This window comes from Myotis lucifugus, unplaced genomic scaffold (assembly GCF_000147115.1).
Source record: "Myotis lucifugus unplaced genomic scaffold, Myoluc2.0 scaffold_415, whole genome shotgun sequence".
NCBI classification, from domain to species: Eukaryota; Metazoa; Chordata; class Mammalia; order Chiroptera; family Vespertilionidae; genus Myotis; species Myotis lucifugus.
Genome location: NW_005871463.1, coordinates 374,189 through 393,463, shown reverse-complemented (window position 1 = coordinate 393,463; position 19,275 = coordinate 374,189). Strand labels below are relative to the sequence as shown.

Here is a 19,275-nt window from a genome sequence, read left to right as displayed (position 1 = left end):
CTCCGCGTCCGCAGCCTCCGGTGTCGCCTGCCACACCCGTTCCCGAAGGAAACGCAGGTTTGGTGGCTGGGGAGGGCCGGGCTCCCGAGTCATTAGAGGACTGGGTTCAGGGAGCCGCACTTCGCAGGTCTAGGGCGTGGGCAAACTAAGCGATCATAACCGTCCCAGGGTTTTGTAAGGATGAAATAACGCCGCCTGGGTGAAGTCCCGCACGGAACCTCCGCCACCAGCGATCCTCACCACCTTCATCACACACCCCGCCGCGGAGGCCAGCCCCGAGCCGCTCCCTAAACCACGCCCCGGATGTCCCGCCCCCAGTGTCTCAGAGTCCTCGCTTATTGGCCTCTCCGATACAACATGGCGGCGCTCAACGTAACTTCAAGCGCCTGCTCTTCGATAGCCAATCAGAGGAAAGATATTTCCGCATCCCGCCGCCTTCGGTTGCACTACTGGCCAATCAGACCACACCATGGAGAGTCAGCGCGGCGACGGTGAAACCAGCCGGTCCAATGGCAGCATCCAGGGGGTAGGCTCCGCCTCTCGGCGAGCAGGCCGCTCGGTAGGGGAAGGAGTGGCAGCGCTTCAAGGTGGGTGTCTGGGGCTCCGCTGCTAAGGCCGGGCTTGGGCAGCGCGGCGCCGGGAGCGAGTGTGGCGCCTCTGTTGGTCTTGCTGGCTCTGCCCCTGGGCCTCATCTCGGCCCGCACAGACCCGCCATCCCCGTGCCCTTGAGCGTGCGGCGGAGGGACCTCGAAGATGGCATCCGCAGGGCGCATGCGCCGCCGGCGTCCTTGGGGTCAGAGGTCATAGGGAAGGTCGGAGGAGATGGGTTGGGTGCCTTACCCTGAAGTCAGTGGTCAAAAAAAAATGGGCCCGTTGCAAGTCGCAGGTCACGGGAGGGGCAGGCTTGAGCTCCCGCTAAGTGCCCTGCTCTGGGCTAGACCCTTGGCTTGTAGGAACTCCCTCCGTTCTTACGATCCCCCCCCCCCCCCGGCCATTTCTCATATGAGGAAACGGGCCAGCCGACCCCACCTGCCCAGGATCACTTGACCGTCTGAGAGACAGTTCCAGAAGGGCCTTGGTGCCGGGGAAGGAATTCCATCTTGAGGGTGCGGTGACCTCGCTGTCCGGCTGGTGGCCGCTGGCCGTGTTTGCGTCTGCGTTGGGAGGATGAGCAGGAGGGAGAGTTGGGAGGCAGGAGCAGGAGCACTGGTGCGGGAGGGAGGAGAGATGGATTTGAAAGGTTTCTTAGGTGAGAAGATAGAACGTGGGCTCTCTCTCACGCTGAGCTGTCCTGTTGGGCTGAGAGGTGCTCTACCCGGGGACAGGAAGGCCGCCTGTGCCTCTGACAGGAGTGGGGTTCAGTAGGAGACAAGATGACACTGAGGCCCTGAGGTCGAGGGTAGGTCTCCTGCAGAGCCCGAGTTCCTGGGGGCCCAGGTCTGGGACCCACCACACCTCCCTCCCTTTTGCACCCACAGATGCACTGCCTGACGACACCCTCGGTGCTTCGGGCCCTGGCCCAGGCTGTTCGTGCAGGTAGGACCAGGTGAGCCTTTCCCGGGTGCGGGGAGCCCAGCGTCCTGGCCTGAGGTCGCAGCCGCACAGCAAAGCCCCTTTCCTTGCAGGGCATCCCAGTGCCCGGAGCCTCCACAGCAGCGCAGTGGCAGCCACCTACAGTGAGTCCCACAGGCCTTCCTGGCAGGGGAGGAGGCCTGGCTTTGCAGCGTCCCCCCCTCTCTGAGCCTCCGTTTCCACTCTGTAAAATGAGGAGGAGGATCAAGATTGTGTATGACCCATGGGAACGGTCTCGTTGCAGGGGGTGGGGGCCTTCCCTCAGCTGCCGGGTGATCTCAGAGCTCCCCTGTGGAGGGCTGGGTGTCTGTGCCTCTTCATCGGGACCCCAACACCTAAGCCCCTTCCCGTAGCCCTCACTCCTGGGCTCAGATGGCCACACAGGCACAGGCCAGAGGCCCGGTTTGGGAAGGTTTGGTGAATGAACAAGGGCCTGGAGCTGTTGTACCTGCCAGAGGGGTAGGGCCTCATCTCCCTGAGCTGCATTCATGGCGGGGAGGTGAGGCTGTGAGAACCACTGCCACAGGCCTTCCTGCCGGTTTCCCCTGCAGAGTACGTGAACTTGCGAGAGCCCTCGATGGACATGAAGTCAGTGACTGACCGGGCAGCTCAAACCCTTCTGTGGACTGAACTCGCCCGAGGTGGGCCCTTGGGGGAGGGCCAGACGGGCTAGAGTGGGACCCAGTGGTCAGGGGTGAGGGCCTCACCTACCGTGCCCATGCTGCCCACAGGACTGGGCATGACCCTGAGCTACCTTTTCCGGGAGCCGGCCACCATCAACTACCCCTTCGAGAAGGGCCCGCTGAGCCCACGCTTCCGTGGGGAGCATGCGCTGCGCCGTTACCCGTCCGGGGAGGAGCGCTGCATCGCCTGCAAGCTGTGCGAGGCTGTCTGCCCGGCCCAGGTGAGCCCCTGGCCCCACTGACCGCCACCTGGCCCCTGTTTGGGGAGAGGGAGGTCGAAGCCTGTTGCTGAGAGGGAAGCTGAGAACTCTGGCCGCTGCCGGGAAACTCCCTGTCCCTCTCTGAGCCACTTCCCACAGCGAATGGGAACCAGGAGGCCTTGTCGCTGGGGCCAGCTCAGAGCCAGTGAGGCACTGAGTCAGCGGGGTAAGCTGCCAGCCCTGCGCAGACCACATGACGCCAGGGCGCTGCCCTTGGAGGTCTGGTCAGGGATGTGACTCCCAGGCCTGTGAGCCACAGGGTCTCCATTTCCCCAGGCACAGCAGCAGTTTCAGGAGCCCTGCCTGTGCCTGTCACAGGGCCAGACCCAAGGACACACAAACCACAGTCGAGGCTGTCACTGTCCCTGGTCCCTGCTCCCCTGAACCCCCGTGTTTGGTTCAATTGGAGGGTCCCTCGTGGGCCGCCCAAAGTCAGGGCCTGGTAGTGTAGAAACAGACCAGTCGTGGCAGACAGACCCATGGCATGCCCAGCAGGAGCCCCAGCAGGCACAGAGACCCCCTCGCAGGGGCTGCTCCAGGACCACGTGTCATGACCCAGGACGGCTCCTTTCTGAGTCCTGGATGTCTTCTGGGCCACAGGCTGTGGCCTTGATGTCTCAGTCCAGCCACCAAAACATGACAGTAGTGATGCTCCCAGGGAGTGAGCCTCCCGCAAGCCAGGCACTGTGCCAGGCTCTTATCTTTATAGCAACTCTGGGAAGTAGAGTTGTTATCCCTGTTTTTAAACATGTTTTTATTGATTTTTAGAGAGAGAAACATCAACAGGCTGCCTCCTACCACCGCCTACTGAGGATCGAGCCTGTAACCCAGGCATGTGCCCTGACCAGGAATCAAACCAGTGACTTTTTGGTGCACGGATGACACCCACACTAGCCAGGGCTATCCCCATTTTTATAGACAGGAAACTAAGGCCCAGAGAGATGAGGCTACCAGCACAGGTCCCACTGTGAGTGGCGGGCACGTGAGGGCTTTTGCCACAACGCTTTGAAGAGCCTCCTGGCTGTGGGGGCCTCAGGCCACCCACTTCCCCAGCTGGCACAGGCTGAGAGTTACGGACTGGCCTTCGCGTCTGGGCTCTGCCCCTCACTTGCTGTGTGGCTCAGGGAAGAGCCTCTGTTCTCTGGTCCATCAGTGGGGAAGCTGGATGGAAGTGGAGGGTTGTTCAGCGTACACCCCGGAGAACTGAGCGGCTCCGCGCTGCAGAAACAGCAGGTGACAGCCCTCCCCTCCTGGACTCATGTCCTCAGGTTAACAAATAAACAAGGAAAGTGCCATCTGGGGGAAATGCTAAGGAGAAGCCCACGAGGTGATGTGACGGGCGGCCTGCTGGGGGAGAAGTCAGGCGGAATTGGGCCGAAAGTGATGCTCTGTAGGCCCCCAGGGGATGAGTGCCCAGAACGGGGCAGGCCTGTGCAGACTTGGGGGTGGAAATGAGCAGTGAGGGGGACCCTGTGCTCGGAGCTGGGGGAGACTGGCAGATGACAGCACCCTGAGCCACTCCCCAGGCCATCACCATCGAGGCTGAGCCTCGAGCCGATGGCAGCCGCCGGACCACTCGCTATGACATCGACATGACCAAGTGCATCTACTGCGGCTTCTGCCAGGAGGCCTGCCCTGTGGATGCCATTGTCGAGGTGAGTGGGCCCTGGGGTGGGGGAGGCTGGGGCAGAAGCTCCTTGGAGAGCCCTGACATGGCCGCCTGCACCCTCACCCGCAGGGCCCCAACTTTGAGTTCTCCACGGAGACGCACGAGGAGCTGCTGTACAACAAGGAGAAGCTGCTGAACAACGGGGACAAGTGGGAGGCCGAGATCGCCGCCAACATCCAGGCCGACTACCTCTACCGGTGACGCCGCCCAGCTGGCCCCGGCCCCTGCTGTCAATAAAGAAGCTCTGACCCCCACCGCCTCTGTCATGTATCCGCTGTCCACGCCGGGACGGCCGCAGCCTGTGGACTCTCCCGGTCCCCCGGTGGGCCCAGCTGAGCCAGCCCAGCCTTCCCGGGGACTCTGGGACCCGTCAGGCCCTCCTTGGGGCTCCAGCCCACAGCAGCCCTGGTGGCCACACATCTTTTCAGGCACTTTCCCCAGGGCTCGGCAGGCCGCAGTCAGCTCCAGTTCCGTGATCCTGGGTGTCCACAGGCTAGGTCCTGGGCCTGCCTCTCCTGAGGGCTCCCCACAACTAAGGCCCTGACACATAGAGCCTCCCAAGGTCTCAGGCAGAAGCACGTCAGTGGCAGAAACTCAGAAATGCCAGATCATTCTTTTTGGTCAGAGTGAAGCCTGCTCTGGGGGTAACAGTCATGGGATGGTGACACAGGCTCTGCTGACCTTGAGCCGGCCTTGCCTCACTCCAGCCACATCCCCTTTTCTTGCCAAGTTCCCCAGACCAGGCTGCTGGCTTGGCTTCTGCTCAGGACTTCCTGCTTTACAACCCCAGCTTGTGGGGTGGTTCCCTCTGGGAAGCAAGCCCAGTGCCAGTAGAATAGTCAAAATGAGCTCCCTAGAAGTCGGTGCTGAGCACTGAAGGGATTTCTGTGTGTTCTCAGCAGTGGGGAAGCTGGCGCAGAGAGACGCAGTGATTGCTCAGAATCACACGGCCTATATCCAATGAACAAACTGACTCGGTCCTCCTTCTCCATCACTTCCAGGTTACAAACACTCATTTCCCAAGATGCTTCTTGGAGAGAAGTGGGAGGGGGTTCCATGGGTCACTAAGTGTGGGAAATGCTTCAAGTCTCCCCTTCACTCGGACAAGCACTGCATGTTAACACAGTCCAGGCTCTGAGAAGGCCTGCAGCAAAGAAACCCAGCCTTTCTCCAGCTCATGCCCAGGGATCCCCTTTTCCCAGATCACTGCTGACCCCTGGGCCAGGCTAGACCCCAACACTGGCCAAGGCTTTTGGGCCCCCACAGCCCAAGGAACAGCACAGGAATGAGAAGTAAGTGTAGGATCCAAAGGGAAGCCCAGAGCCCAGGAAGTGCCTGGGAGTCCACCCCACTGGTCCTGGTGGCAAAGCGCTTGCAAACAGGCCATCGCAAAAGGGGCTTAAAAGTCCCAAATCACTTTCCCCAGGCAACCAGCGTTAGAGAAGGGCATGGAGCCTGTGTGGGCACACACACAGCTAGATACTCTTAGTAACCGGTCACTGTGGTCTTTCCCTTAGGAACATGTTTTCCTGGGTCAGGACTGCAGCTCTGACGCCCTTTTGTAACTCGATAGAGTTCCCGTTTCCCCTGCACCCGGCAGGGTGGACCTGAGACCCTCCCACACACTGGGGCTGTTTGGTTGTGTTGAGCGTTCCCTCTGGGAACAACCTATGATGCTCCAAACATCCCCCACTTCCCTTGGGCGCTGACCTTGGCCGTGACTCAGTTTCCAGCCCTGGTTCTGGGGTTCCATTTGCTCACTTCTACCCCGCAGTGTGACTTTCAAGGATCACCATAGCTGAGGGGCCCTGGGCCCAGTGGATATGGTCCTGGTTTGTCCAAAGTGCAGGCAGCGGGGTAGCTGTGAGCCCCTGTTCCGTGCTGGGACACGAACCCCCTGGAGTTGAGTCAGCCAGGTCCCTGGGGCACCCCAGCAGCCCGTGGAGCACTGCCCAGCACATGCTGGGTGCGGGCCCGAGTGGAATACAACCTTGCCTGGCCCTCCGTGTCCTGCTGTCATTGAGGAAAGAGGCCCAGAGAGGGCAGTCATCCGCCCTGGGGCACAGAGCGCTTATCTGGTGGTCACAGGCAGGAAGGTGTAAGGACCAGGTGTGACTGAGGCCTCACGAAGAAGGAGGGGAGTGTGCTGGGCTTGGACCCCAGGCCTGAGGGTGTTGGGGTCCCATCAGCCATAGGCCCAGCGATCCCTCTGGGTGGTGGGGATCTCATTCTCTCGCCCCCACGCTGGGTCTGGGCTCAGCACCTCCCCCAGTCCGGCCGCGTAGACAAGCCTGGTCGGCGGCGGTCAGTGTCTCCGCTCGGTCTCGGCCTCCACGCCCCACGCCGCCGACAATTGTTTTCCAGCCTCTGGCGAGAAACCCGAGCCGAGCGCGTCCCAGCCCGGGAGCCTGGGGTGGGGACTGGGGGCGGGAATTAACTGGCCCCGCCCTCTCGGTTCCGTCCCGCCCAGGAAAGTGAGTTGCGTTGGCGCCGGGGCCGGTATCACCGAGCCGGGAACACAGAAGGAACAGAGCCAGAGCGGCGCTGGTGCGCCGAGCAGAGCCGCGGTGAGTGCCGGGGTGCGTGCTCGCGCCGGGTGAGGCCTTGCTGGGGGCCACGGGGGCGACTAGGAGGAGGAGGAGGAAGAGGATGGGTGTTAACAGCTGCTAAGGACTGAGCCCAACTCTGCCAGGCCTGGTGGCGCTCAGAGTTTTCCTCGGCTGCATCTTCCTCCGAGGGAGCGACCCATTTTACAGACGAGGAAACTGAGACCCACCCAAGTAGGAAGAAACAGAGCTCGAGGCAAGTGGGGTCATTCTGACTCCAGAGCCCAGCATTCTGGCCTGGAGGAGGGGCTGACCTTCTCCAGCCCAGCTCATCATCGTGTGCCAGGGGCTCAGAGGAGAGATCTGGCGGGTTTCTGAGGAGCTGGCCTCAGCCTCCAGCCTCCCGAGGGACCAGGAAGAGAGGAGGGCAGGGTGAGGAGTGCCCTGGACTCTGAAGGTCACAGGACAGAGGCATCTTCATTTGCTCCTTAAACAGGACTGGGGTGGCCCCTGGCTCTGGCAGGGGCCAAGGAAGAGGGGTAGGTTGTGGGCCAGGGAAGGGTCTAGCCAGGTTTCTACATACCCATGGCCACCACAGCTTGTCCCACCCAGGGGAATGCCCAGGCCTGAGCCCCCAGTGAGTCAGGGCCACCAGGCTGTATTTGCCACGGGGGATGCTCAGGGCTGCCTCGTCCCGTGGGTCCCCAGGCCTGGCTTCCTACAGTGCCCTCTTCCTTCAGAAGTGCTGTTCCGTTTAAATGAGATCGAATGGGTGAAGGGATTACCTGGGGTGGAGGCTCATCTCCCCAGCCAGGTCCTGTCTCCGCTGGGGGTGGCCAAGTCCGAGTTACCCAAAGAGGAAGTGCAGGCTCAGAGCGGATAAGAGACTCCCTCGAGGCCACACAGCCAATCACAGCTTGGGCAGGGCTCCTGCAATGGTCCCTGACCCTCAGGGAGTGGAATCCAGCGCCTTCTACACACCCCTCCCTGTCCAGGTCCCAGAGCTTCTGCAGCCTTAGGCTGCCTCCAGAGCATTCTCTCCTCTCCCTGGCTGGACGGGTTGCATTCCCGATTTAGACTTAAGTAAACCAGGCCCTGAGGGAGGAAGTGCCCAGCTGAGCAGGCGAGGCACTTTGGCGCCAAACTTTCATCCGCAGCGGGGGCCTTCACCGGCGTCTGTCCCCATCTCCCCCAGTTTGAGAGCGAAGCAAACTGAGTCCCCCAGGAGGGGAAGTGGCTGGCCCTGGGTCCCAGAGCAGTGGCCATGGAGCCCTGGCTTGTGGGCGGGAGCATCCGCAGGCCCATTGGAGGCCACCATGGCCCTCCCCCTGCGGACGATTGAGCAAGGCCCGGCCAGACCCTTCCGGCTTGTTTTAAAGTTCGCACAGTTTCACTTTCAAGGGTTTCAACACCTGGAAGGCTGCTCCCGCCCGTACCCACAATGGCTGCTGCCAGGCCTCGGCAAGGTCCCCCATTCATGAGTGTCCCCCTCTGCCCTCTGCCCTCACTGAGCCCCTGGGAACCTAGTAGCGATGCCCATCCCTCTACACACAGACGTCGCAGGGAGGGGGGAGGCTCCAGCTGCCTGTGGAGACAGGCCCGAACTCAGCCGGCTGTCGGCTGTCGGCTGTCATAGATGCGCCCTGTCCCGGGGTAGAAAGACAAAGACTAGTGACCAGTGAGGTCTGTGGCCCTGGGTCCCAAGAGCAGTGGCCATGGGACCCCAAGGATGAGTAGGGTCCAGGGTGAGGGCAGGTCACAGACGAGGGACAGTGGGAGCAGAGGCCAGTGTCACCAGGAGCCATCAGGGGTGGAGGGAAGGGGTCTGGGATAAGGCAGAGCCAAGCTAGGAAAGGGCTTGAAGTTGGGCTGTGGGCCAGGATGTGGGGTCACAACATCTGGGCCAGGCTGCTTCCTCTGTGACCGCAGCACCCCATCGAGCCTTCCTGGGCCTCAGTTTCCCCATCTGTCAGGTGGGCGTGGTAACAGGACCTCCTAGGATTACGTGAGCTGAGGTATACAGAATGCCTACCTGTGGCCTGCCGCTGACGGAGCCCCCACCCCCTGCCCGTTGCACAGGACCATGGGCTCCATGTTCCGGAGTGAGGAGGTGTCGCTGGCCCAGCTCTTCCTGCCCACGGCTGCTGCCTACACCTGTGTGAGCCAGCTGGGCGAACTGGGCCTCGTGGAGTTCAGAGATGTGAGTGAGCTGGAGGGTGTGGGGAGGACCCAGCTGGTGGACCTCCTCCCTCGGCCTTGGCCGTAGACACTCTGCTCCCAGCTGAGGCACCCTGGCCTGGCCCGAGTTCAGCCAGACCTCCTTGGCATGTGGGGTCTGGCCTGCCTCCAGCTGGGCACCTGGGGGTTCACGGTGTGCATAGCACCTTCTGGGGGGAGGCAGCTACAGCCTGAGGAGAGCCGGGCCTGGGGGTGGGGCCCTCCCTGTCCCCCCCCCGCCCCCCGGAAAACTGACTCCACATCACAACCACAGCTTAACGCCTCGGTGAGTGCCTTCCAGAGACGCTTTGTGGTGGATGTTCGGCGCTGTGAGGAGCTGGAGAAGACCTTCAGTGAGTTGGCCCCAGGCCCACAACCCAGGCAGGCTTCCTGGAGGAGGAGCTTGGTATGAAAGGGAGAGTCAGGGTCACCCAGGTGAAAGACAGAGAAGAGAGGTCCAGGCTGGGCCCTGCAGAGCAGGAGAGGACAGCCGGCACTGTGGGAATGGACCCCACAGATCTTGGGAGCGGGTCCCCCATTCTTGGGAGCAGAGGGCCTAGGCCAGGGGAAGCGTCCCTGAATTCTGTGTGAGAGCCCAGGAACTTGTCCTTTGGGGCCACCGTGGCTTCTAAGCGTGAGCAGAATTTTCTCTGCGGCAGATGGACTGGGGTGGGCAGAGGCCAGGATCTGGGCTCAGGTGCCCCAGGAGCAGCTCCTTCTTCGTCCTGGGCAAGAGGGACCTCGGCACTCCCCGGGGGAGCCTGTGGGGGGAGGGGCGAGCACTGTACTGGTTTGACAGCTTGGTGATAGCTTATAAGTACCCAGGCCGGTTCCGTGCGGCCTCCAGGCAAGCTCATGTCCCGGCCCCGCAATGCCAGGGCCGGCCTTCCTAGAAGGCCACTGTGGGAGCCAGGCCCTGGCTGGGCATAGTCTCATGAGCTCAGGGGGAGCGGAGCAGACCTGTGGCAATGGAGGTGTGCCCTGGGGTTTTCCTGGGGGTCTCGGACTCAATCAGTTTGAGGATGGCCAGTGGAGTTTGGGGTTGCATGTGGGATCCCCTAGACATTGGCTAATAGAGGCCATTAGCTGGTGGGGCTCCTCTGTGGTCGGTCTCTCCTGACGCCCATCCCTCTGCACCCAGCCTTCCTGCAGGAGGAGGTGCGGCGGGCTGGGCTGGCCCTGCCCCCACCAGAGGGTGGGCTGCCGGCGCCCCCACCCCGCGACCTGCTGCGCATCCAGGAGGAGTCGGATCGCCTGGCACAGGAGCTCCGGGACGTGCGGGGCAACGAGCAGGCCCTGCGGGCCCAGCTGCACAAGCTGCAGCTCCACGCGGCCGTGCTGGGCCAGGGCCAGGGCGCCTCGGTCAGTTCCAGCTCAGGCAGGCGCACGGGGAGGGGAGGGGAGGGGAGGGGTGCCGGGCCCCATTTGGGCCCTGGCTCACTGTGCCTCTCCACTCCTAGTTGGCAGCCACCCACACGGATGGATCCTCAGAAAGGACCCCCCTGCTCCAGCCCCCCCAAGGGGCCCCACCAGGACCTGAGGGTCAAGTAAGTGAGGGGCAGCTTCACGCTCTTTCCTGCCACCACAGAGGCCCTGAGTGATGTCCAGGTCTCTCCCTCACCCTCCTCCCTCAGGCCTGGGATTTTTCTTGCTCAGGGGATTTCTCCTGTTCTGCCCTTGCCTGATGGGATCTTGCCTTCTCCCTGGGGGCAGGGCCAGTGTGCCTGGTTGCCCCCCATAGGCTGGGCCTGGCCTCAGGGTGGCCTAGCCAGGGCGATGCAGGGGGAGGTAGGAGCCGCTCCACTCAGCGCTGCCTGGCCGGCAGCTTTGTGGCAGGTGCCGTGGAACCCCACAAGGCCGCCGCCCTGGAGCGCCTGCTCTGGAGGGCCTGCCGTGGCTTCCTCATCGCCAGCTTCAGGGAGACAGAGCAGCAGCTGGAGGACCCGGTGACGGTGAGCAATGGGGGGACACAGGGCTGGGGTCACGTGCTTGGCAGAGCCAGGACTTCAGGGTAAACTGGGCCCCGCTCCGGCAGGGCGAGCCTGCAACGTGGATGACCTTCCTCATCTCCTACTGGGGCGAGCAGATCGGGCAGAAGATCCGCAAGATCACTGACTGGTGAGCCCTCTGGGGGGCTGGCCACCGATGCCCTTGTGCCATGACCCTGCCTCCAGGGGTCACTGTAGAGTGAACACACCACAGGCTGCTGGTGCCTAGTCCGTGCTCACAGGGACAGACCCCTGCTGCCCCTGCACTGCCCTGTGATCTCCCTCAGCCTCCAGCCTCTGCACAGCCTAGAATCCCCGGGGCCCCACCTCATGTCACCTGTCCTCCCTGCCAGCTTCCACTGTCACGTCTTCCCGTTCGAGGAGCAGGAGGAGGCCCGCCAAGGAGCCCTGCAGCAACTCCAGCAGCAGAGCCAGGAGCTGCGGGAGGTGGGCGCCCGTGGCCTGGTCCCACCCTGTGCCCTCTCCCCCTCCCTTCCCCCTCCCCTCCGTCCCCCCGTCCCCCCCCCCGCTCCCTGCTGACCCCCAGTGGGCCTGTCCTGCTCCTCACTGCCCGTTCTGGCCTCAGGTCCTGGGGGAGACAGAGCGCTTCCTGAACCAGGTGCTGGGCCGGGTGCAGCGGCTGCTGCCGCCCTGGCAGGTGCAGATCCGCAAGATGAAGGCTGTGTACCTGGCCCTCAACCAGTGCAGCGTGAGCGCCACCTACAAGTGCCTCATCGCCGAGGCCTGGTGTGCCACGCGCGACCTGCCCGCTGTGCAGCAGGCACTGCATGACAGCTCGGTGAGCCTGGCGGGGTCTCCCGCCCTCCCCTGCTCCCAGGCCGCCGCCTTTGTCTGCCTCACAACTCACTTCCCGTTCCCAGGCTATGCCTTTGCCAGGGCTCCCCCTCCCCGAGGAGTCCACCTGGATGGCCCTGGCCCAACCCCCTGACGTCCTAGAGTCCTTGGGCTGGGCCATGGCACCTTGTCGGCTGGGCTGGGGTGGGCGTTAAATCAGAAACCAGGTTCAAATCCAGGCTCACAGGCCCTGTGACCTCTCACAGACCAAAGGTGGCAATGACCCCGCCTCCAGGGGTCGCTGTAGAGTGAACACACCACAGGCTGCCGGTACCTAGTCGGTGCTCACAGGTGGCAATGGGGCTCCCTCTCCAGGGCCACCTAGATGAGCAACAGCGGGTTTCGGTTTTCCAAACGACTCTGGCCCGGCTGGTGTCTGGCTCTCTCTCCGTCCTGGATGGGGGCTGGTGGGGCTGGTGGGGCTGGTCAGCCTCCTGCACAGAGAAGGGAGGGGCTGCCCCAGGATCCCCAGCGCTCGCCCGGCCAGCACCCTCGGTGCTCCATGTCTCCATCAGGGCCTGGCTGGGGGGTCAAGGGTCCCTGAAGGCCCAGTCTCATCTGTCTGTCTGTCTGCCTGTCTGCCTGCCGGGTGCCCCAGAGCGAGGCGGGTGTGAGCGCCGTGGTTCACCGAATCCCCTGCCGGGACATGCCCCCCACACTCATCCGTACCACTCGCTTCACGGCCAGCTTCCAGGCCATCGTGGACGCCTACGGTGTGGGCCGCTACCAGGAGGTCAACCCTGGTGAGAGCCACGGCACCCCACAGCTTTGGTGGAAGCCTGGGAGGGTGGCGTACACATTGGGCCTGTGCCGCCCTCTGCAGACGAGGGGCACACTCCCTGTGATGGCCCGTCACACACTCGGGCACGGTGGTGTGTGGGGGTGTGTTTATCCCAGCATCCCCTGGTGAAGCTCACAAAGGAGCCAGCACAGGGTTGAGGGGTTGGGCATGGAGCCGAGGCCCCGCAGCAGGAGTAGCCTGGGTTTGGGGTCTGACTCGCTCACCTCAGTAAGTGTCCTAGCTTCTCTGAGCCTCAGTTGTCTCACCTGTAAAATGGGAATCAGACAGAGCGGCTTTGGGAAGGTGTGCAGTCGTCAGGGGTTGCAAACCAGCAGTCCAGGGGCCACAGCGAGCCTGCAGGTGTGTCCTGTTTGGCCACGCTGTGTTGATGAAGAAGTTTGAATCAGCTGCTGTCCCAGAGTCGGGTCCAGGCCTCCATGGCATCTTGTACATGATGCACATTTGGCTGCGGGGTCCACTGAGCGCACGGCTCCTTTCCCGCAGCGCCCTACACCATCATCACCTTCCCCTTCCTCTTCGCCGTCATGTTTGGGGACGTGGGCCACGGGCTGCTCATGTTCCTCTTCGCCTTGGCCATGGTGCTGGCTGAGGACCGGCCGGCCATCAAGACAGCAAAGAATGAGGTAAGTAAGGGCAGCGGGAGTGGGGGGAAAGGCTGGCGGGGGGAGGGGGTCCAGGCCTTGTCTCAGCCCTCCCCCGCCCCCCCCAGATCTGGCAGACCTTCTTTGGTGGCCGCTACCTGCTCCTGCTCATGGGCCTATTCTCTGTCTACACCGGCTTCATCTACAACGAGTGCTTCAGCCGCGCCACTGTCATCTTCCCCTCGGGCTGGAGCGTGGCCGCCATGGCCAACCAGTCCGGCTGGAGGTGAGGCCCGCCGTCGTCCCCACTGTCCCCGGGTCCCCGCCGCCCTGCCCCGTCCCCACCGCCTTGACCGCCCTGCCTGCTGTTGCCACAGTGACAAGTTCCTGGCCAACCACCCCCTGCTCTCTCTGGACCCCAACATCACCGGCGTCTTCCTGGGACCCTACCCCTTCGGCATCGACCCCGTGAGTCCTGGCTGCAGGCCTGCAGGAGGGCAGCCCAGTTCTGGTGCCGGATGCTCGGGGCCCCAGACCGATGAGAGGCCTCCTTGCCGGGCGCGTCCTGCAGCCACAAAGCAGAGAGGCTGTCAGAGTGATGGCAGCCCTGGGTCACTGTGGAGCCGCCTCTGTGCCGGGCGCTGCTCTGAGCCCTGTATGTGCAATGACTATGTTTCATTTCTGTGACAACTCCACGAGGCGTCCCTTAGCATCCTTCCCATTTCACAGAGGAGGCAGCTGAGGCACAGGAGAGTACCCAAGGTCACCCCGTTAGGAAGAGCTGGGGTTGGCCCAGGTTGTCTGGCCGTGTCTGTGCCTTAACCAGTGCGCCCTGCTGCCTCTTGGGGGGCAGGTGACAGATTGTGCTGAGGCCCTAAAGGGGACAAACAGGCTGGTGAGATGACACCTGTCCCTCCTGCCACCCCAGATCTGGAGCCTGGCTGTCAACCACCTGACCTTCCTCAACTCCTTCAAGATGAAGATGTCCGTCATCCTGGGGGTCACCCACATGGCCTTCGGGGTGGTCCTAGGAGTCTTCAACCACATGTGAGGCCGAGGCTCTGGTGGGGGAAGTGGGGACTGCGGGGCCAGGGTGGTCCGGTGACTTGGCCCTTGTCCCACCCCAGACACTTTGGCCAGTGGCACCGGCTGGTGCTGGAGACCCTGCCGGAGCTGGTCTTCCTGCTGGGCCTGTTCGGCTACCTGGTCTTCATGGTCATCTACAAGTGGCTGCGCGTCTCGGCTGCCGGCGCCGCCTCCGCCCCCAGCATCCTCATCCACTTCATCAACATGTTCCTCTTCTCTCGCAGCCCCACCAACCGGCCACTCTTCCCCGGGCAGGTGGGCTGGGGCGGCGAGTGGGCTCACCCCCCTCAGCGGCCCCTGGTCACTGGGCCACTCAGGGTGGTCCAGTCCTCATCTGAGAAACAGATGCTGGCCCGAGCTGTGAGATGCGGAGGTCCAGGGACAGTGGGAGGCTCCCAGCGAGGTGGCACACAGTGGGTCCCGGGAGCCTGTCCCCTTCTCGCCGAGGATTCCTTACGCAGTGATGTCCCTGCTTAGGGAGGGGACCCGGGGGAGGAGCAGACTGTAGGCTCCCTGGGTGTGTGGCTTGCAGGGGCAGCCTGACTCGGCCCCCTCCCCTGCAGGAGGTAGTGCAGTCTGCATTGGTGGTCCTGGCCCTGGCCACAGTGCCCGTCCTGCTGCTTGGCACACCCTTGTTCCTTCGCTGGAATCACCGCCGTCACTTGAGACGTGCTGGCCAACTGCAGGTAGGGGGGTGCTGTAGGGAGGTGGGGCCGCTGCCAGCCCGAACCCACCTTGCTCCTCTGAGTGGCTGTGTGCAGGCAGTAGGGGCAGTGTGGGCCTGTCTGGGTGGGTCCGCTGACGCTGCCTACACCCCGTCCCAAGGATGAGGTCAAGACTGGGCTTCTGGACTCGCCCGACGCTAGGGGCTCTGATGAGGAGAAGGCGGAGCACCCAGGGGACCAAGAGGAAGCCAAGGTGGGTGTGGTGCCTTCCTGAGTGGGGGGTAACCGCTGGCCTGGCCCGCCCCTTACTATCCCCCCTCCCCGCCCCCTCAGTTTGTGCTCTCTGAGGTGTTCATGCACCAGGCCATCCACACCATCGAGTTCTGCCTGGGCTGCATCTCCAACACGGCCTCCTACCTGCGCCTCTGGGCCCTGAGCCTGGCCCATGCCCGTGAGTGACCAGTGTGGTGGGTGGCCCGGCCACGGTTAAGTCCTGGCTCCAGCTTGCACACACAGCTGCTGGCTGGGTGGCCTGGGCGGGTCGCTTCTCTGGGCCTCAGGGTCCCCTCTGTAAAGTGGGCTTCAGGCTGCCGAGGACGCGGGGTGGGCACCCCTGGCCCCTGGTCTCCATTGCCCTCTCTTCACCCACAGAGCTGTCAGAGGTCCTGTGGGCCATGGTGATGCGCATAGGCCTGGGCATGGGACGAGAGATGGGTGTGGTGGCCCTGGTGCTGGTCCCTGTCTTTGCCGCCTTCGCCGTGCTGACCGTGGCCATCCTGCTAGTGATGGAGGGGCTCTCCGCCTTCCTGCACGCCCTGAGGCTGCACTGGTGAGTGGCCCCCCGACTGCTGGGCGGCTCGGGGCAGGGCCAGGCCTTCCCTTCACCAGCTCTCCCTTCTCACTCCAGGGTGGAGTTCCAGAACAAGTTCTACTCGGGCACTGGCTATAAGCTGAACGCCTTCACCTTCTCCATGGAGGACCAATAGCGCCCACCTGTGGCCATGCCAGCACTGCCCCCCCCTCCCCCCGCCAGCTTGCTGAGTGAAGCAGGAAAGGAATAAAGAGGAGGAAGTCTCAGGACTGTGTCTGGGTCCCGTCTGCAAAGCAGGGGCTGGGGAGGCTGGTGTGGCAGAGCCTGGGCCGCGCCAGAACGGCAGGACTCTGGGCTGTGGGCGTGGGCTGGTCCTGCCCTGAGCCTCTTTTGGTTTCGTGGACCCCATGGCAGCCTCTACGCCTGTCTCTTACATCCTCCTTTGCAGCTGAGGTGGTGGGAGGCACCGGCCCATGACCAAGGGCCTTGAGAAGTTGGGGAGAGGGCCCATGAGCCCATCTGTAATAAGCCCAGACTCGGTGGACCAAGGAGGGATGTTCCCTGCACATTCTAGCTGAGAATGAGTGTCTTCCCATGCTGGGCCAGGGGGAGTGAGCTTCCCATCCCTGAGGGTGTGCAAACTGGCTGTAAGAGAATGTTGGGGATACCCTGGGTGTGGAGGGGGTGCCTGGCATGAATTGGTCAATGTTCCCATCCCTCGTGCTGGGACTGGACCCAGGCACTCCATACGGGGCAAGCAGTGGTGTCGTACACCAGAGGCCACCACCCTGCAGGGAAGGGCAGAGGCTGGCCAGGACAGCGCCAAGCGTCAGTAAGGGGGCGCAGCCAGACTCTAGGCCCTGTCTCCCCATCCTGGGAGCTTCGGCCTTGCCTAGCTTCCTCGGCAGCCAGACCTGCTCCCTGGAGGCTGTCCTTTAGCTGGTGGGGCGGGGGCCCCTGTAGCTTCCTGGCCTGGATCCCACCACTGGGAGGCCGAGCCAATGCTTCCCAGAGGCCTCTCTCCAGCTGGACGGCCTGGAACAAAGGCCGCTTTGAGGCTAGACGTCCTGGGCGCAGGGAGCCCGGGGACCTGGCCCCATCGCTGTGCCTCTCATCTGGCCAGCTGCCAGGAGCCTGTCCCTTGGGTCCAGGACTGTCCCTCAGGGGCTGTGTGGCAATCCCACGTGCCTGGCAGATGTGGCTGAGAAACGATGATGGCCGTGTCTGGTGAGGAACAGAGGAAGCTGGTGTGTAGGGGACTCGGGCTGTGAGTGTAAGCCCAGGCCCCAAGCCTTACACCTCCCTGGGGAGCAGAGCTGGGCAGACCTGCAGGGTGGGGGTGGCGAGAGGGACCCTGACATGCTCGGAGCTAGTGTGTGTTTTGTGAGGAGGCAGGTGTGGCCTAGGGAGACACTTGCTGGCTGACATGGATGGCTGGGAGCCTGGCTGGAGGTCTGGTTGCCATGGACCAGCATATGCAAAGGACTGCACTGGGCACTCCTGGGGCAAGGTCATCAGGAGACACAGGGACAGTGGGTCACCTACACTGCGGACAGGCCTGATCCCTGCTCGGTCTAAAGCAGGAGACACCTGAGTGAAGACGTCAATTTCAGGAAAAGACGCGTGTGGTGCGTAAGAGGGATGAGCCAGGGAGGATGCGAGTGAGGGTGGTCTCCAGGATGGCACTGCGTTCTTCGCTGATGTGAAGAAGCCCATCGTCTGAAGACCTGGCCCCCTAGCATCGCAGCGGGAGAGGCGGCAAAAAGCCTGGCATGGTGAGGAGAGGAAGGCTGGAGGGGAGTGGGGACAAGGCCGGCCCAGGTGACCGCCTGGCCTTGTGGGCCCAGGAAGGAGTTGGAACCTAGGTTTTAAGTGAGCTCTCACGCAGCTCAGTATCATTTATTGCTTGAACATCAAAACACATTTCCCTGGTTAGGTTTTAAATGTCTACAAGGTGAACAGTGGGAAGTCTCCCCCTGCCCTGGCCCAACCTCCCAGTGACTGCGCTGCTGTGTCCCCTCTATGCCCGTGCAGCCTGCACGCCAGGAGCAGACGCCGGTGCACGTACTGGGCCGCCGTCGCATGACTCAAAGGTGACAGCTGAAGATGGGGTTTTATTTTTTTATTGTTTGTATAGTACAATCTCTGTGGTAGCAGAACTGTATGCACAGAAATAATTCAGTAAGAGGTTTAAAAAATGTATCCCAAAGGATATTTAACATATACAAATTTCACAGCTATAGTCTACCCACGCCCCACATGTCACACACAGGCTGCTGGTCCCACCGGAAGGACACTGGGGCGTCAGAGCAGTGAGGGTTGGCCACCGAGAGCCCCAGCCAGGGTTTCTGCTCCTGAGGGGCCCTGGGGCAGACAGCCCTGTCACAGAACGGTCAGCTCCAGGCTGCAGTCATGGAGGAGAAAAGGCGGCAGGGAGGGGACAAAGCCCCTGGTCCCCACAGGAGGCAGCTGGGAGGCAGGGGCCTGCACACCCCCACGCTGCCCTTGCCTGCCGTGGCCCTTTGAGGCAGAGTTAATAAAGCAACATTCAGTGAGGAGGGCGAGGCAGAGGCTACACCCACTTAGGGAGAGATCTGTCCGTACAACTGAACACACGACAGGTACCAGGAGCTACATTCATCGCACGGAGACAGCAGCTGGCGCCCGCCGTGTGCATTCTGCTTCCTTGAGCTTCAGCCTTTTGGACCAGAGGGTGAAGGAACAGCTTCTGGAGACGACTGTCAGGCCACGAGCGGCATCACGGTCTGCCTGTCCCTCGTCACCCTCAGGAGTGAGCAGTGTCTACACACGTTACCTACAGAGCCGGTACAGTGCTCACCAGCAGGGTAAAGTCCTGTAAAGAGTCAACAGTAACCAGAAGCGCCTGTGGTGGCATGCTGGCTGGCTGCATGTCTGCGCAGGCGGGGCCTCTCTGGACTAGAGGAATCTGAGCTATCGCACTATTGCACTACTGAACTGTGTTTCTGCTGCCCGAGCTTGTCAGAGGCCTAGTGAAATCGTAAACAAGATATGAAATAAATGTTACTCAATTTTAATACAGTCTTTTGTATCATACACATCTGTGTGCGGCAGCGAGCCATCCCAGCTTCTTGCCGCAGGAACAGCAGTTGGAGCAGAGGGCTCCATGGCTCGGCCGCCCCACGCAGTCCAGGGACGGAGTATAAGAAGTCCTCCCGCGGTCACACCCCCAGCTTCCTCTTCTGGTGGAAATAGGCATCAAACCTCGCTTGGGCATAGTCCTAGGAGACAGAAGGACATAGCTCAACCCGGGCTCCTGCCTACCCGAATGCTGCTCGGATCCTGCCCAGGAGCCCACCTGTTCTAGAGACATCTTCTCACGCTGCTGGCAGTGTTCACCCCACACCTTCATCTTAAAGGTACCCAGTTTGGTTGCATGGCCCACCTGGCCCCACCACCCAGACAGGACTTTTCCTGGTTCCCCAACTCATTTACCCCAAGTGTTCAAGAAGTTACTGACGGACAAAGGCTCCCCCTTTAAAGCAGAAAGTTCCCAGGTGC

The 19,275-nt window shown here is 62.4% G+C and overlaps 3 protein-coding genes across 8 annotated transcripts in view; 2 read left to right on the top strand and 1 right to left on the bottom strand.

Annotated features, from left to right (window-relative positions):
- Positions 1–455: 455 nt before the first annotated feature.
- NDUFS8 (NADH:ubiquinone oxidoreductase core subunit S8) lies at positions 456–4,438 on the top strand. 2 transcript variants are annotated; one of them, XM_006102484.3, is made up of 7 exons: positions 456–587; positions 1,479–1,536; positions 1,626–1,676; positions 2,124–2,213; positions 2,304–2,476; positions 4,042–4,170; positions 4,254–4,438. In XM_006102484.3, the coding sequence occupies exons 2-7, from the start codon at positions 1,479–1,481 to the stop codon at positions 4,383–4,385; spliced, it is 633 nt and encodes a 210-aa protein (XP_006102546.1). In that variant the 5' UTR covers positions 456–587; the 3' UTR covers positions 4,386–4,438. The 2 variants fall into 2 exon arrangements, with proteins under 2 accessions (XP_006102546.1, XP_014323319.1); XM_014467833.2 differs by lacking the exon at positions 456–587 and adding an exon at positions 639–800.
- Positions 4,439–6,615: 2,177 nt separating this feature from the next.
- On the top strand, positions 6,616–16,001 carry TCIRG1 (T cell immune regulator 1, ATPase H+ transporting V0 subunit a3). Its single transcript, XM_023743824.1, is given in 21 exon segments — positions 6,616–6,751; positions 8,810–8,930; positions 9,222–9,300; positions 10,089–10,309; positions 10,408–10,458; positions 10,460–10,494; positions 10,773–10,899; positions 10,983–11,065; positions 11,289–11,382; positions 11,522–11,734; positions 12,389–12,533; positions 13,076–13,215; positions 13,302–13,459; positions 13,551–13,641; positions 14,102–14,220; positions 14,301–14,514; positions 14,823–14,945; positions 15,085–15,177; positions 15,258–15,375; positions 15,576–15,753; positions 15,832–16,001. Coding segments are annotated over 20 exon segments (2,478 nt in total). The 5' UTR covers positions 6,616–6,751; positions 8,810–8,813; the 3' UTR covers positions 15,911–16,001.
- A 1,841-nt stretch (positions 16,002–17,842) lies between these two features.
- CHKA (choline kinase alpha) overlaps positions 17,843–19,275 on the bottom strand; it is a 30,894-nt gene continuing 29,461 nt past the window's right edge. For all 5 annotated transcript variants that reach the window (XM_023743825.1, XM_023743826.1, XM_014467817.2 and 2 more), the window contains one exon: positions 17,843–18,995. In XM_023743825.1, the coding sequence (XP_023599593.1) occupies positions 18,936–18,995 (60 nt within the window). In that variant the 3' untranslated portion in view covers positions 17,843–18,935. The remainder of the gene's footprint in view (positions 18,996–19,275) is intronic.

Excerpts from the sequence above, each read along its gene's own strand:
- NDUFS8 (XM_006102484.3), top strand. The coding sequence starts at position 1,479 with ATGCACTGCCTGACGACACCCTCGGTGCTTCGGGCCCTGGCCCAGGCT. Across the intron at positions 2,214-2,303 it reads GTGGACTGAACTCGCCCGAG|GACTGGGCATGACCCTGAGC; the intron begins GTGGGCCCTTGG and ends TGCTGCCCACAG. Across the intron at positions 2,477-4,041 it reads AGGCTGTCTGCCCGGCCCAG|GCCATCACCATCGAGGCTGA; the intron begins GTGAGCCCCTGG and ends GCCACTCCCCAG.